The 16,340-nt window shown below is 44.8% G+C and overlaps 1 protein-coding gene across 1 annotated transcript in view; it reads left to right on the plus strand.

Annotated features, from left to right (window-relative positions):
- Positions 1–4,398: 4,398 nt before the first annotated feature.
- LOC133351626 (leiomodin-2-like) overlaps positions 4,399–16,340 on the plus strand; it is a 35,358-nt gene continuing 23,416 nt past the window's right edge. The window contains 1 exon segment of the mRNA XM_061566965.1: positions 4,399–5,124. Coding sequence (XP_061422949.1) covers positions 4,846–5,124 — 279 coding nt within the window. The 5' untranslated portion in view covers positions 4,399–4,845.

Raw genomic sequence — 16,340 nt, forward strand, 5'->3', positions numbered from 1 at the left:
ACCCCCTTGTCGCTTTCTGACTTTCCCCTATTGGATATCTGTTAAAATAGCTTCATAGCTCATCGGATTTGTCCTGGACTTACATAGATTCTGATTATTATTGTAAGTATGCCAAACACTGTGGTAAGTGGCTAAACAATAAAATACAGTTCCCCCCTGAAAGAGATTTGAGACTAAGTGAGGCAATCCTGGGTACATAATTGTCCACATTTTTACTTGCTGTACTGCCTCCTACAGACATTTAATTAGCCTGTAGCGGGACGTCTCGACCATATATCTGTGTGGTCCACGAATCCGACCTTCAAGTCTGGATTACACAATAGGTTTTGGAGAAATAAATTGTGATGATTTTTACGGCAATGGTCGAAAGTGTTGACAATGTGTGTGCTTGTAGAATTAGTTAAAGCCAAAGTGCATGTATGGTAATATGAAAATATATATATAATTATAAGTTCGTGCTGCAGCAAAGCACGCACACAACAACGCTCTGATGTGTTTTCGGGTTGTTCTGCGTGTTGTTTAGCATTATGCCCGACGTTTCCTGAATAGTCCCCTCACTGAAGAAGCTTCGAGTGCAGGGAAAAAAACTTCATGCATTATGCGGAACATCACACGGTACAACCCGAAAACACATCAGAGAGCCGCGCAGCACGACGTGAAAAGCTTTTGCAAAAGTAACAACTCGTTCCGTGCAATGATGAATGTGGTGTTCTCCGGAGAAGCATCAATATTTCACGGAGCTAAAGATAACAACTTGGATTGGATTTTTTATTACGTTAATTTTATGGATCGCAACTGGTTGATGGCACGATTAACACGAACAAAAATACCGTTTAAAGTTCCATAGAGGGAAAAAAATATATCTACAACCCAAAAGCAGAGTTGTTTTTCAAATTGTTGCGTCTCATTACACGTGAATGACAGTTCCCCATTCCACAGTCATCCTTGTTCGTTTCACATCCGCTCAAGGGGCTAAAGGGAGTCTTTGCCGCCTGTAATACAGCAACTGTAGGTGATATTTTTTATTATTACACGCTTTTATTTCACTCACTCTGTTGTTGTTGTCGTTATTATTGTCGTATCCTCAAATCTTGCAACTCAATTTTAACCCACTTCCCAATGTGGTATCGACTGCAAACTTGGTAGACTTATGTCATACTCATGACAATACTATATTCTATCATTAAAATAAAAAAATCTTTTTAAACCATCTTTTTTATATGTTATGTTTCGGCTTGGGTCTAATTGTCCAGGGTCAACTGACGTTGGCTGTAAATCACCACGTTATGGCAAGCTTCGGGGCCACTTCATGGAGTCGTGGAATTTTGCCATTGCGAGTACGGTACATTTCATTAAAACGTGTTTAAAAAAAAGCATTTTTAAATATGACTTATTTACATTACCTCCTGCATTTGTGAAGTTGCTGCCGTGCGTGAAACGTGCGTAATAATGATAAAGACACATCACCTATGTTTAACCATTACACCGTGGCGGTGAGCAGACTGCAGTTATATTCGTGAGCCTTCCACAAATCATGACCCAGGTGCTGACAAGGTTTTTTTTGACAGGAGACATATTACAGGTGTGAAACTTGTCAGCTATATCCAGCAGTCTGTGAAAATAACAACAAGAATTATTAAAGGGGCGATTAGTACATCACAGCCCTTTGTTATTCACTGCTGAATGAAGGCGTCCTCACACTGTGATATATATATATATTAAAAATATATGTTTAAATACTGCCAGTAACAAAAACAAAATATTGAAAAATAAAATAACTTTTGACAAATAAAACTAAATTCTGAAAGTAAAAATAATAAAAATCACTTCCATTAAAAGCCATCATAACTTGCTTCCAAAAGATGACAGATGCCTTTACTGGAAATAGTAAAATACCATGAAATATTTTTTTTCATATTAATGTTGAAATATTTACAAGGGCACTAAACATGTAATTCTTATCTTCACGCAGACATTCCAGAGAGTGGGAGAAGAGGCAATAGCCAAGAATGTCGAGACACTGGGCACAAATTCCCCGCGTGTGTGACCTCGTGCGAGCTGCTGTAATTACAGCAGAGTCCATTTTTGGTTAAAACTTTTAATGTTATATTTTTTCCTCTTGGCAGCCCAGAGGTTGTGCCTGCAGTTGTCTTTCATGTATTTATGTACGTACTTTGATCTTCTTTATGTATGTATGTATGTGCAACGAGGCGCTTGTAAACGTCTCATCGACAAACTTTAGCAATGTCTGCTTCACGCTGTTGTAAGGCCGGTGGCAGAGTAGCCGTTGCATTCAACATTCGGCTCTCAAACGTGCCCGGATCGGGCACTCGTCATGATCACTAAATAAGTAGCGGACGCACGAATGATTGTCCATGTATGCATTCTGCCATGGGGGTGCAAGGGTTCAATATGTATGTTGAACTTCTTTCGCACCGTACGTAGCCAACCGTGCTAATCGGAGGTGCGGCGGGAAGGACAACAAACTAAACACATAGAAACTGTATTAAGAGAACGAGTTTTCAATCTAGATTTAAAAGGGAATAGCTCCAGTGACTTCCTGGTATCGGAAGAACATTCCAGACGTCCAACAAAAACGCATCTGAAAGCGTGCGATGCGGTAACCGTCTTTGTTCGATGGATAGCTAAAAGCCGCTACTGCAAGGATGAGTGGAGTTCGCGTGATGGTTTAACTTCACCTGGAGGTTGTGTTGCCCGACATGAGACTTGTATTATGACATGATACATGCTATTTTTATTTACATGTGGTATACTTTACGTGAATGTCTTCTGGTTCATACAAGTACCAGAAAACAGTGCTCATTTCATATTGTATTCAGTGGTGGAAATTCCACGTTTCCATAATGAGCACAGGTCCGTCCTAAGAATGACCACTTTTGGACTGCCACAGAGTAGCACTTATGTTATTGACCATAAAGGGATGTTGGTCTGAGTGGACCCCGCCTGTTGGATTTGACCAAACAACTTGTCCAATTGTGAGTGGAATGCTCAACCAACACACGACACCTGGCTAATATATATGAATGTATTCACTTCCAGTATGTACATTTAATGAGCAGAGACGTAGTGTTTGTGTATGTGCACTCAGCATTAGCTTTGAGTATTAGAGCACTCGGCTACGATCACATTAACGTTTGTGATTTCTGACCCTGTAGAACACCAATGGCGATTTGTTTATTAGCCATCCCTGGGCCTCCTCTCGGCAAATCTAATCAAATCTAACACCTGCTAGAGTGAAGGTCTCAATACCAGTACCACACCATCTCATTTGCGCTCTAGCTGACCTAAACAAGTCATTACTAAAAGCGTGTTCACTTGCATACAGGGTTTAAAGCAAAAGGGCGATTTGGATGTATAAACCTGTGTGTGCCTTTGCACGTGACTAGCACGGTTGGATACGTACGGTGCGAAAGAAGTTCGGCATACATACACACAAGTGTGTGTGTGTGTGGTAAGAAATCACTGATCATACACCAAAGTCAATCGCTCAGACCCAAAGTTAAGGGGTCCTATATTATATTCCCGTTCACATCATTTGCAAGCGTACACAATGAAGTGTCTCCATTCAGCAAGTCCTCTGTCCACCCCAAGAGTGAACGGGCAAGGGATATGGCTGTCAGTTGGTTTATGGGGCACTCATAGCTGGGAAAAGTGTGTGCGCCTTCATCTCTTCCAAAGCCCCTGGCTGGTCTTGGCTGAAGCCCCTTTTAAAAAGAGTAACAGACTCTCTCCTGCAGCGCTTATGTGCCGTGCTGACTTGTGCTAAGGCATAGTAGAAGTGAACGTGTAAAAAATAAATCACTGCTTAAATGCACACATATATACACGGCAATTGTGAAGTGGAATTAAGCCTACAGTAAGAACCTGTCATCATTAAGTAGATTTGGCTACATACGTTGCGAAATAAGTTCAACATACATACGTTTATAAAATAAAATACACTTTTAAGTAAAATTTATATTCCTGATACTATTCTCTGTGTGCCAAAACTTAGGTGTGGAGTTAAGTTTTCACTTTAGTAGAAATTGATCAACTACGATTTTACCTTAACGCCACCGTTTCCCGGGAACCCTCTCCTAATTGACTGAACAACTTCGTACGGCTTCAGCATGGGGGGCACTATAAAAAAAATAACGTGCCCCCTAAACGAATACAAACGGCCTTCTCCACCTTCGAGCGCCCCTCTGTTTATTAATCCTCTGGCGCCCCACCAAATTACACGGCTGTCTAAACATTTACGTCAGCAAATTGACATGCGCGTGTGATGGTCGCCGGATAGAGAGCATTCCTGTACAGGGGGTTATTTACGGAGAGCTTACGAGCGTTCCATGGCGTTCCACGGTGCGATCCGTGGCCACTGCCAGTGACGCTCAGAGCGATGACCTCATCTGCCAGCCTTATTAGGAACCAGGCAGTATATGAACCCAGATCCTTGCACGAAAACGACGTTTGCCGCGGTAGTTCCCAGTGTGAGCAGGCGCTTCTGCTCCCTGCAGCCACCAGCCCCCACCCCGCCACACCCGTGGCTTTTACTCATTTCTTCTTGGGAACTTCGAACGGATTTTGCCGAACGGGGGGGAAATAAATCTCGTGCTTCCTGCTCTCTCTTTTTGGCGGGCACTGCGATCATCCCAGTCCTGAAAGATGCTGCTCGATTGCTAGCCGCTGCCATCCCAACGACGACGACAACACAAACGCGCGCGCGTTCACGCACGCACGCACACACACACACGGCAGAGCACCTCTTGTCTGGACCGCGCACAGGGAGTAGAACCAACTCACTTCACAGCAGCCACGTCGGTTCGCGAGACTCTCGCGCCGGCCATGTCGTTCGGGTACCGCAAAGAGCTGGACAAGTACGAGGAGGTGGACGAGGATGAGCTCCTGGCTGCGCTGTCGCCGGAGGAGCTGCGGGAGCTCGAGCGCGAGCTGGACAGCATCGACCCCGATGAGTCTCTGCCCCTGGGCCACAGGCAGAAGAGCGCGACCAACAAGGCACCGACCGGCAACTACAGCCGCAAGGGCCTCCTCACCTACTGGGAGAAGGAGACCAAGAAGATGCTGGAGGAGGAGCACCTTCCCGCGTCGCTGCTCGACGGACAGGTGAGCCGCTGGCGAAGCCCCTCGACGCGGCGCTCGTTCGACCGGGTTGAGATGTCGCGTCGAGAGGTGACATGGAAGTCTGTGTCTCTCTCGAGAGGGGTTTCAGTCGTTTTTTTTTTCAAGGAGCTAAACGAAAGTTTCGACGTTCACTTTCAAAGGTAAAGAAGTCACCGTGCTTAAATTGAGCGTGCGGCGGTGCTTGTCCCTGTTCGCGATGGGAATTCCAGACTCTGATCAGCGCGACCGTTCTTGTCAATGGACAACTACTGTCCTCAACATGGCACTGATTTTACCAACCACAAAGGGATTCGAAGTCGAACCATTCTGATTGCGAGTCAGCCATTCTGGATCACGCAGCTGCCTTTGTATCATCTAATTAGGAACACTTGTCAAGTGCCATTTAGCGATAAGAAACGAGCACGTGCCGGCAAATCACATGACAGAGTCTTTAATGTGCTCTGCACTGAAGTTTGCACACTTTGGTTATTCCCTGCAGATATTGTTAGCTGGAAGAAGAAGGAAGCGAGCTGTTAACTTCTTTAGCCTGCCAATCACTGAACAATCCAGTGGCCATATAAGGGGAAGTACATTGTTTTGTTTGAAACACGGGGCATGAAATGTACGCTGAGGAATGTGGTCTGACATTTCCGAGGCGTTAACATCGAGTATTAATGTGCACATTTGTTAAATATATATTACTTTAAAGGATACATTGGGATTACATATATACCCGACACCATATCCGTACATTGTGCCATTCGTTTGGTACATTATTCTCAGAACCTTGCAACGACCCCTCATGTATTAAACCAATCCTCCGCCCACATTTGTTTAGCTTTTCCATGTGTGTGCTTGCTTACCGGAATGCTTTGGGACATATCAAAAACGCATTTGAGCCAGAATTTGCATTTTAATATTCCGTAGGGTCTCTGTGTGCACAGCTCTCCGTGTCGTATTTGTTTGGACCGACTATTTGTGTAATAAAAGAGAGTGTGCGTGTGCCATGCACGTTCAAATATATGGCACGACCGTATATTTAAATTATGTTTGGCCATGTTAGCGAAAAAGGAAATCTAAATATAGTTGACATATATGCATTTGTAAACAGCCAACATGTGTCACATTTGAGCCTGGTTTATTGAATGTGGTCCCCTGGCGTGCCAGGCTAAGACATGGCTCAGCTGCTCGCGCAGCAGACATTCCCAGTCACGAAATTGCAAATATCAAATCCTGGCCACGGTTGGACTCAGCCAATCACTCTTCTGCATTTCACATCCATAGTGAGGCGATAGGACTTGGCTGGCGGTAAGCAGAGGTTGTCCAAGAGGAACACTGAACCCCACTCCTGCAAGGTTGAATTTGTTTCATATGGGTGTTGATCTCTCCTTAACCTGGGTCGTACATATGTATGTTTAACTTCTTTCGCACCGTACGTAGCCAACCGTGATAATCTCGGAGATGCGTGTAAGGACAGCAAGCCAAACACAACAAGGAGCACTGGGGAAGGAAGAAGCAACCCAATGGCAGATAGCTCTTATCTCATAGATTTGTAACTAGACTGTCCCCTGACTCCCCAACATGAAATCGACGCTTCATAATAAAAACGAATGCTGCTCCTGTGGTGCAATGGTTATATCTCCCAGAGCGGCAGTTTACACAATGGACAGGTTCCTTGAAACGCCCCGCCTCTGTCCATTCAGCGGTATCAATGGGTGCACCACGGTTAATCGATTGGCAGTGGGGGTAAGGTGTGGGTACTCCCGCCTGGAAGAATATATTGTTTAAAGCAAAAGAGAGCGCTAGGGAAGGACTCACGATTAGGATGTTGAAGTCCCTTATAGCATGAACGAAGCACTACACTTGCGTCGAGCAATCCAGAGCACACGACTTTGCGCATGGGAAAATATGGGCATTAATATAAGAGACAATTTAATGTTTTCTTTTTTTGTAAAAGCTTAAAATATATAACGACAGTACGTATAAGATGCACAACTGCATTGTGCATATGGATGCGAAATGACCGGGATCTCATCTCGTCCATTTCGTAAACAGAATATGACACAATTTTACTGCCCGTGTCTATGTTTACATGTAATGTCTAGAGTTTGAGAAATGTTCCATTCGGTGTTCACAACAGAGTCCCTTCCCTCACCCCTATGCTTTAACAGTGCACAAAATAAATAGCACGTGAGTGATGCACCTCGACTATAATCCCCGCACCCAATGGCGGAGCTAGAATTTTCAGGTCGGAGGGGCAACCCCTCCAGCAACGAAAAATTATAGAGGAGTTGTTAGTAAGTAAGTACTTGTCCCTTGCTTTTTATTCGACGCGTGTGCGGCGATGGTGCAGCCATCGATCGAGGGTCGAATTCGAACCGCGTCGTGTGATCGGCATCGCGCTCGCTGAAGGTGAATGCCTTCAGGGAAGTCGTGTACTGTATTACGCAACTGCGCACAATTCTGTGAGTCACTTATAACTGCTTTGCCGTTACTTCTTGCCAATTATGGACTCAGACTATTGTCCTATCATCTCATAAAGTCCCTGGAACTTAATAATATGCTACACAGTGGCAGTGGGGTCACAAAATGCCGATTTTTATTACTAATAAACCCCAATGATCCGATCGAAATTAGGGGTTTCGATCGGATCATTGGGGGTGCACATGCCACCCCCCACTGGCTCCGCCAGTGCCCACACCACCGATTGGCACGGTTGGCTTACGTACGGTGCGGAAGAAGTTCAACATACAGTACGTACTACTCATTAGCAATATTAATGTCCTCAACATCTCCAGTGCACATGCACACTAATGGGGGCGCATGTCAAATACGATTATTGAATAGCACATTTCTCCAGAGTAGGTGCGTGACTGAGCAGCCTCTTTGTCCGTTCACTCAACAAAAAAACTTTTTGCAGTGGGGGTTAACTGCTCACTTCCTGCAAAACATCAAAGTGCCCTCTGCTCCAAAAGAGCAATTCAGTGGCACATCTGCATTTGTGGCCCTGAGTCAATGGGAAGAAATTCAACACTCGCATGGTGGGAGCCGATCTTACCACAGGATCTACCACCGCATCGCGTGCGTTTTCAGACGCGCTTCTGCGGCCGTCTGGAACGTTCTTCTTTCCGATATTAGGAAGCCACTGGAGCTATGCACTTTTAAATCATCTGGATTGAAAACTCATTTCCCTAGAACTGCTTTTGTGTTTAGTTTGTTGTCTTTCCTCCCCACACCTTTGATTAGCACGATTGGATACATACGGTGCAGAAAAAGTTCAACGCACATACATATTGACTTCCCACCGAGTGTTGCTCACCGAATGAAGGTTGACTGGGATCTCTAACAGAATCCTTGCTTGCTGGAGCAGAGAGTGTGCAGAGGGCAGTACTGTAGAGTGAGATGGCAGGGGAGAGGTAGGCAGTGGACGAGTGTGTGGAGGACATTGAAGAATGTGGGAACTCGAAACTGATCTGGGATTGGATTGGGAGCCGATGAAGGGATCGGAGTATCAGTGGTGATCGATGTGGTCTCGATTTAGAATCAAAATCTTTATTTATACTGGAGGAATCCGATGAGCTATGAAGCTCTTTTTCACAGATGTCTCGTAAGGGGCGGGTCAGAAAGCTTCAACAAACGATGCAAAAACACGACAGAAGTGCAAAGTATAGGATAGGTGAACAAATCACGAAACAAGCCCACTGAGCTTTTAGCTTTTTTTTCAGAAGCGACCTGGCCACAAATTGTAGCTCAACGAAGGGGCTTATCACGTGGACATGTATAGCAGCCAAATAATTGAAATAATCTAATTATTAATCTGAAGAGTGTGTGGGAGAGAGGGCTGGCAGCTACATTTTGGATCACCTGGAATTTGGAGATGGGGAAATTGGGGAGGTTGTACAGGCAGAGTTGCAGTGGTTGAGTTGGGGTGGTGGTGAAGGCATTGATGGGGCTACTAGTGGGCAGCTGGGGGGTAAGCAAATAATGGATGCGAGAGATGGTCGGGCACGTGGAGGCATGATGTGTGAGAAGATAACGATGGATCTCAGGATCGATGACAACTCCACAATATGGCACTCACTTTGCCATGGTGGTGATGTCAAAGTTGAGGAGGTGCACGTATGTCCATATGTTGAACTTCTTCTAAACACCCAACATGTGTCAAATTTGAGCCTGGCTTATTGAATACGGTGCCCGAGCGTGTCAGGCTAAGGCATGGCTCAGTTGGTCACGCAGCAGGAAACTCAGTCATGAAATCGCAAAGTTCAAATCCTGGCTACAGTTGGACTCAGCCAATCATTCTTCTGAATTTCACATTCATGGTGAGGCTCTAGCACTTGGCTGAGGGTGAGCAGAGGCTGTCCAAGAGAAAGTCTGAACCCCACTCCAGCAAGGTTGAATTTATTTCATTCGGATGATCATGTCTCCTTAAGCTGGTCGTACCTTGAATTTTTTTGGCACCGTGCATAGGTAACCGTGCTCATCGGAGGCATGCACTAAAATTGGCGTCTTTGCCGCGAGTGGGCTTTTAATGGAGAGTTTTAATGGAGATTTTCTCAAAATGGCGGCATGAACGCGAAGTGCATTTAAACACGTTCTGCTAGGGGGCACTATCCATAACAGGAAGCTTCTCGTTGTTAGCAAAAATAATTACCAAATAAGACCAGAGTATTTTCTTTTTTTTATTGCCGTTCATACCATAATCACGCGATGAGACTCATATCACAGAGCAAAGGACACAATGAACTCCCGTCAGACAGCCAAAACTTCACATCATATCACGGAATGGCCCAAGAGAATAACGCCACAGAAATCCTGTTGGACCCCCCCCCCCCACCCAAAATAACCCTCTCTTAGCCAAACGCAGACGGCGCTCCCTCGTGCTTTGTCAAGAGCGGTCTCGCTGCAGTTCAGTCACACAACATATTTACTCAGTTTTCGCCTCGAAGGCTGGACTAAGTCAAGTTAATCGAAGGGCTCAATTACACTACTGTCTTGTCGCGCAACAACCAGCGGGAATGTGCTTAAAATAGCACCACGCTGCACCTTAATTTGTGAACCTGGATGGATTATGGATGGCTGTCTGGAATTTGAATCCAGAAGCCCGGTGGTGCTGGCTCATTGCCCTGTCATACATTCGGTGCCCTTTAAGCCTCTACGTTTGAAGGTTGTTTGCATGATGCTTTGGGTTTTCCCATAATGCTGTATCGTGTGCAAAAGTATTTGGCATGTGTCGTGATGGTCAGCCAAAATCACACGGATTTTGGCTGGGCATCGAACAAAGACTGCATCGCGTGCTTTCAGATGTGCTTATGTGGCCGTCTGGAACGCTCTTCCTTCCAATATGAGGAAGCCATTGGAACTATGCACTTTTAAGTATAGATTGAAAACTCATTCCTTGTGTTTAGTTTGTTGTCCTTCCCCCACACCTCCATTAAACATGGTTGGCTACGTACAGTGCGAAAGAAGTTCAACATACATACACTCAACTTTATTTTACCTTAAAATATTTGACACTATAGTTAACGTTATTTTTTCTTCAGTATATATTTGAGCAATCGGCATAAAAACAACAATCGGTTATTTTAGGTTCAAATACTGTAGTGTGAGATTAATTACGTCCATTAATTGCAGTTAGTTTTCCAATCTGTCAAGGCATTTATTACACTTGGAAAAACAACTTTGAGCAAAACATTAATTAGTAGCAACCAGATGTTACACGAATAGGTTTTATGTGATTCCAGACTTGGAACAGGACCATTTGAAACTGGACATCATCTGTTTACCAGGACACGTGAGTTACATGAGTGTAGGTTTGGCTGTACAGCACAAGGTCATGTATCTGACCATCGCGTATCTGTCCTAACCGGTTAACCGTCCACACCCAGTTCAACATTTCTGCACGGTGTAACTGTCGGGTCTATAGAGATTTTTCCAAATTAGACCTTTGTACGTTTCTAGATTCGAAACTATTTTTTAACTGCTTTTTTTCTTCAGTTTGTTGTCCTTCCCCCACACCTCCGATTATCCGCGGGTTGGCTACATACGGTGCATAATAAGTTCAGCATACATACGTTCGGATGTATTTGTTTAATCAGGTGAGAACTCAAGAGACCAGCATGGTCTAATTTGCAAGAGCGACCTGGGGCATCAGTCTGCCAGTGATGGGGTTGAAGGTTGCTACGCATAATACCGGCCGAGTATTGTGCGCGCGCGTAATTTTAGAATCTGGCAAGTTTGGACTCATCCTGGGCACACGATGGCCTACTCTCGCGAATGTCAGGGGATGATTTAACGTCCACTGTGAAGTGGACGGTGCAGAGTATTAAATCGGTTGCTAAACGCGCAGTGATAACCGCGGGCGGCTGCCCAATTCGGACCGTGAACGTCTGCAACAAGTGGTGAATTCGCTCCCGAAAGGCTGTGTCAGCGCCCGCCGCAGTGGTGCAGTATTAACCTTGCGTAACTTCGCTGACTTCTAAAGTCAAGTACTGGGTAGCAAAATCTGTTCCCCATGTTTAAAGTTGTTTGCACTTCACTATCGTTCAGTAATGCATCTGTAGTGGTTTCTCTGAGACACACACTTGTTCTTGGAGGCAACACGTTTATTCTGATGCCCCAACAGGGTAACTACATAAACGTAACACAGGTAACTCTCTACTCTGGTCCACTACCTAACCACACAACAGGATACTACATAGTAGTAACCACCACGGAGTAACTATATAACCGGAGCAGGTTAGTTAACACACTGCCTGGTCCACGTCTAACAAGCTACGAATCTCGGAGACCGAAGAGACGTAGACGGCGAGTTGATTCCCAGAAGACAGCCCAGATCGCTCTCGGGAGTCTGCTCTTATGCCCCTCAGCGTGGCCTGGCTCCGCCCTCGGCCACGCCCCCTTCTGGATCTTACCAGAAGAACGAGGACCCTACACCACGTGTCCCATTTCCTCTTCTGTCCGGTCACGTGCCCTCTCGGGTTCACCCAGACTATTACGTCCTCCCATGCCCCCCCTTTGCAGTCACCAGGGCCATGTCCCTCATGGACTCTCCTTGGTGCCCCAGCACACGCCGCTGACACCCTGGTTCTCCTTGGAACTGCAACTGGCGCCAAGCACCGTAGTGACCCCATATATGTCACTACACATCTATGTGCATGCTGTAACTATCATTTATAAATATATTTCTACTTTTACATATCCAAGTGGGATGTGCAAAATTGTATTGGGTACACACGGATTGCCGAAGATTAAGGTACAAGGACAAAAATCCCCCATATAGCCGTAACTGACTATTGGGACATGTACTGTTAGCGAGTACCTATGAGGTAAAGGTACAAAGACAAATATCCCCATATAGCCTTAACAGACTGTTAGGGCAAGTGCTGTTAGCGAGCACATATGAGATAAAGGTACAAAGACAAAGATCTCCGTATAGCCTTAACAGACTGTTGGAGCAAGTGCTGTTACCGAGCACCTATGAATTAAAGGTAAACACACACACAGCCCCATCTGAGTTTGCTGTGGGCCAGATATACAGGTTGGTCCAGATGTCTTGTGACCCACTCCCCCCCCCCCCCACCATTTAATCTTCTAAAACTTAATGTTTGCATACCAATAGGTTGGAAAACAGAAATGAAACAGCAAATGGGGGTCACAAGACATCTGGGACCACTCTGTATAATGGCAGGAATGAAACCAAGAGCGATTTCATACGCGGCCATCCAGTCACCAATCACACGCATAGATCTATTCACGTGTCGTCAATCAGGTGGGCTTCGAGTCTCACAATATGGCACATGAGCCGAGCCCTCACTTGGGTTGTTAAGATTCAGCCAGCAGCAGGCAGGCAGGGTTGGTTCACATACACCAAGGAGACAAGACTGGAATGCCTTAGCCAAATGTTCAGTGCGATTAATCATCGCCTTCAGAATAATTCTATTAAATACACGTATATGAAAAGTAATCACTATCAAATATCATTTTATAACCGACCATGAGGGATGGTGATACTGTTTGGAGGCTTTCATGAGTTAGTGAATCGACAATGAATAAATATGGCACCGATAATGAAAAATTTACTGAATGTGTAACAAAACTTCACCGGGCTATTCTAGATCTGATGTACTGAGCCACAATGCCATGGCCTCAGAACTGTCGTTTAAATACTGCACCAACATGGTAATTCTTAAATCATTACAATCTTAAGATAATTATTATAATAACCTCCCAATGCATTGCTGCTATTAACCACATTTCCCTTGCAAAATATATTTCATCTGAATAGGCTCTCAGCTGGTTATATAAAGAATGATTAATGATATTGACAACTTATGATTTTGTGTTGCCAATATTAGAAATGTGTTGATTAACTGTGAATAACCCAACCAATAATAGAGATCCATTGTAATTTATATGAATACATAACCCCCCCCCCCCCCCTTCGGGTCTTCTTACCTGATTTTCTCACAAGTGATGACATCACATTTATCCCTCTTAAGACCGAAACAGGATTTCTCCACAACTCTCGCTGTCGCCTGATGAGGCTGGTTGTAATTGCTGGTGAAACGTCGTACTCATAGTAGGTTTACTCTCCAACACACCGATGCGCTAAATTAGTCTCGAAATGGCATGTTTTGTTTACGTCACAAACCTTACTAATTGGCTGTGTTGGGTGGTGGCGGGTTTAACGACACATTTATATATACGCGATCTAACCCAAAAACCTCTATTACAGAAAATATTATAAATATCCTCCCCATGATCAAAGGAACATTAGGTGGTACTCATTCATTGGTAGGCACCAACCAGTAGTGTAAATTCCACATTCACAAGGCAAGGGGAACCATTTTTACAAGGGCAATTTAAGTGGTACTTCTTTTTATCACACCGGAGAGACGATGGGCTGGAGCGACCCCTAACCTCGATTAAACCTCACAGACAGCCTCCAGCTGCAAGACGATATGCCGCTGTGACAGTGCCACCTGGATAGCTGATGCACAGCACACACATCGTCTCCCATAAGTACAGGACCGTGCCGGCAGTTAAAGGAGCGATTTTAAGGTCCACTGACCGCATAAACGGGTCCCAGTAAAAGGGGATATTTCTTTAAAACAACTAGCGTACAGCGCCAATCGGTTGCTTTGGAATAAATCACCTTTGTGGAACAATGTGGTAGACGGCTTCATCGCTTCATTTCTGTTTAAACCCTAAAAAGGGTAAGATATTTGAAACATGTGGTTTCATTTCTTTTTCCTCTGCCAAGCAGTGAAGGGAGCGCGCTGCGGAGCGAGTGTTTTGAAGCTTGGGTGCCCATCGAGCTGAAATAACGTGTCCTTCTCTCGGGGGGAGGGGGGTGGTGCAAACTCAATGATATAATGAGTACAATTATTCTGGGCAGGGAACGGGCTCTACGGGCTCTTGCCACCCACGGACGCAGGTCAACAAAGTGCGGCTCCCCACCACCTCATGGGCCCTCCTTGTGTAACTTCATCTCCGAGAAGCGTTTGCTCGGGGCTGGAGGGGCGGCCTCAATTTTATCAAGCGACATAATTTGTAACCTGCAAAAGGCTAGCTCCTGATGAATAGCGCACATGGTACAGGTGAGGTAGAAACACTTGTGCAGAGTATTTGGCTTCTGTAAACTTACACGTGATAAGCCACTTCGTTGAGCTGTCATTTGTGGCCAGGTCGCTTCTGAAAAAAAACTATATAGAGCTCAGTGGGCTCTATCGGGTAAAATAAAAAAAAGTTTAATTTTTAGCTTAAGTATAAACTACATTCTTCCGCGATGACATCATTCTCTCATCGGTCCTTCTCAGTATTCTGCTAAATGAAGCCCTTTCTTGGACAATTTAATATGCTACGGCCCTGTGTAGCTGTTGCACACCTCATTTCTATATCATCAGCCAAGGTCAATCCACTGCTGGATGAAGGTCTTCCAAGCTGCCACCACTTCCCGTGATCCCTCGCAGTGACACTCCACCCAGCACCAGCATGAGCCGATTTCACTGCTGCGTATATTCACTGTGGATGTACTCTCAGATCTGTGTCCTGTCGCTTGAATACCACTCCCGTCAGTTTTCATAACCACTGGCCATGACCCCTTATTGTGATGCATCCTGCCAAAGCCCATTTACTTTTCTTAACATAATGGTGTCTTTAACCGGCATATGTTCTCGAATCCACGTATGCATTCCTCCTTTGTCTCTCACTATAATTCCAAGCACGCATATCTTGATGCTTCTCCGCACATATTTTAGTTCCACTTTTCTGTGCATACTGTATATAATAATAATGCAGTAGGGCTAAGTCAACGTAAAAGTATCTACCTGCCTAAACAAGCATATCCATGTTGGTAGCACTTAATCGATGATGGAAAGTCCACATTCCTATGGCAGGGACCAATCTCTATGCACTGTTGATGCCCCGCAAATGTGTTACTCATTGTATCAATCCTGGAAAAGGATCAGGGCCGAGTCGATTCCTCACTGGGATTTGATATCGCAAACTTACAATTTTGAAGTGCTCTAACTATACTTCAATCGGACCAGATTAACGCAAACTTACCTTCATATCTGTAGAGAAGTCAGATTACTGTACATGTTAAACGATTGTGCAATTGCTGTTTGTGTGTGTACAACTATCTGGAACTTAAACTATGAACATCAATGGCAAACTCGAGTTGAGATGCTGCTTTAATCTCAGAACGCAAACCACTATTATTTCAACAGTGTGGCTCTCTGGAGCTCCCTCTAGTGGAGGCCCTCCCACCAGCAGTGGCGTGAGAATGCCAATTAAGGACGACACCTTTACACTTTTTTTGTAGAGAGCACCTGGGACTTGAAATACCCTGCCACCAAAATCCTAATGACCGTGGCTTATATTCAATGTGCAAACAAGATTAATGAGATTGTGATTTAAGTGACCCAGACCGTATCATTTGCACCATCTGTTCTTCGCATGAAAAGGTAAGTAGGGTTTTTTGTTGTTGTTGCACCAAGAACCCTGAGAGACGATGGGCTGGATTAACCCCCAAATGGGATTTGAACTCGAAAGCTTCCAATTGTAAGACAAGCGCTCTAGCCACAGTGCCTAAGTGGCCTTTGAGTATTTTTAGTTCTGGTAATGTGAGGATAGTGAAGAAAAAACCCAGAATTAGTTCCTGCCGTTCATCAAAGTGGAGTCATTCCCCACTGCAAGTGACGATCTTTTGTCTG

The sequence above is a fragment of the Lethenteron reissneri genome, chromosome 38 (assembly GCF_015708825.2).
Source record: "Lethenteron reissneri isolate LAM-NWPU_2019-01 chromosome 38, ASM1570882v1, whole genome shotgun sequence".
Lineage (NCBI taxonomy): Eukaryota > Metazoa > Chordata > Hyperoartia > Petromyzontiformes > Petromyzontidae > Lethenteron > Lethenteron reissneri.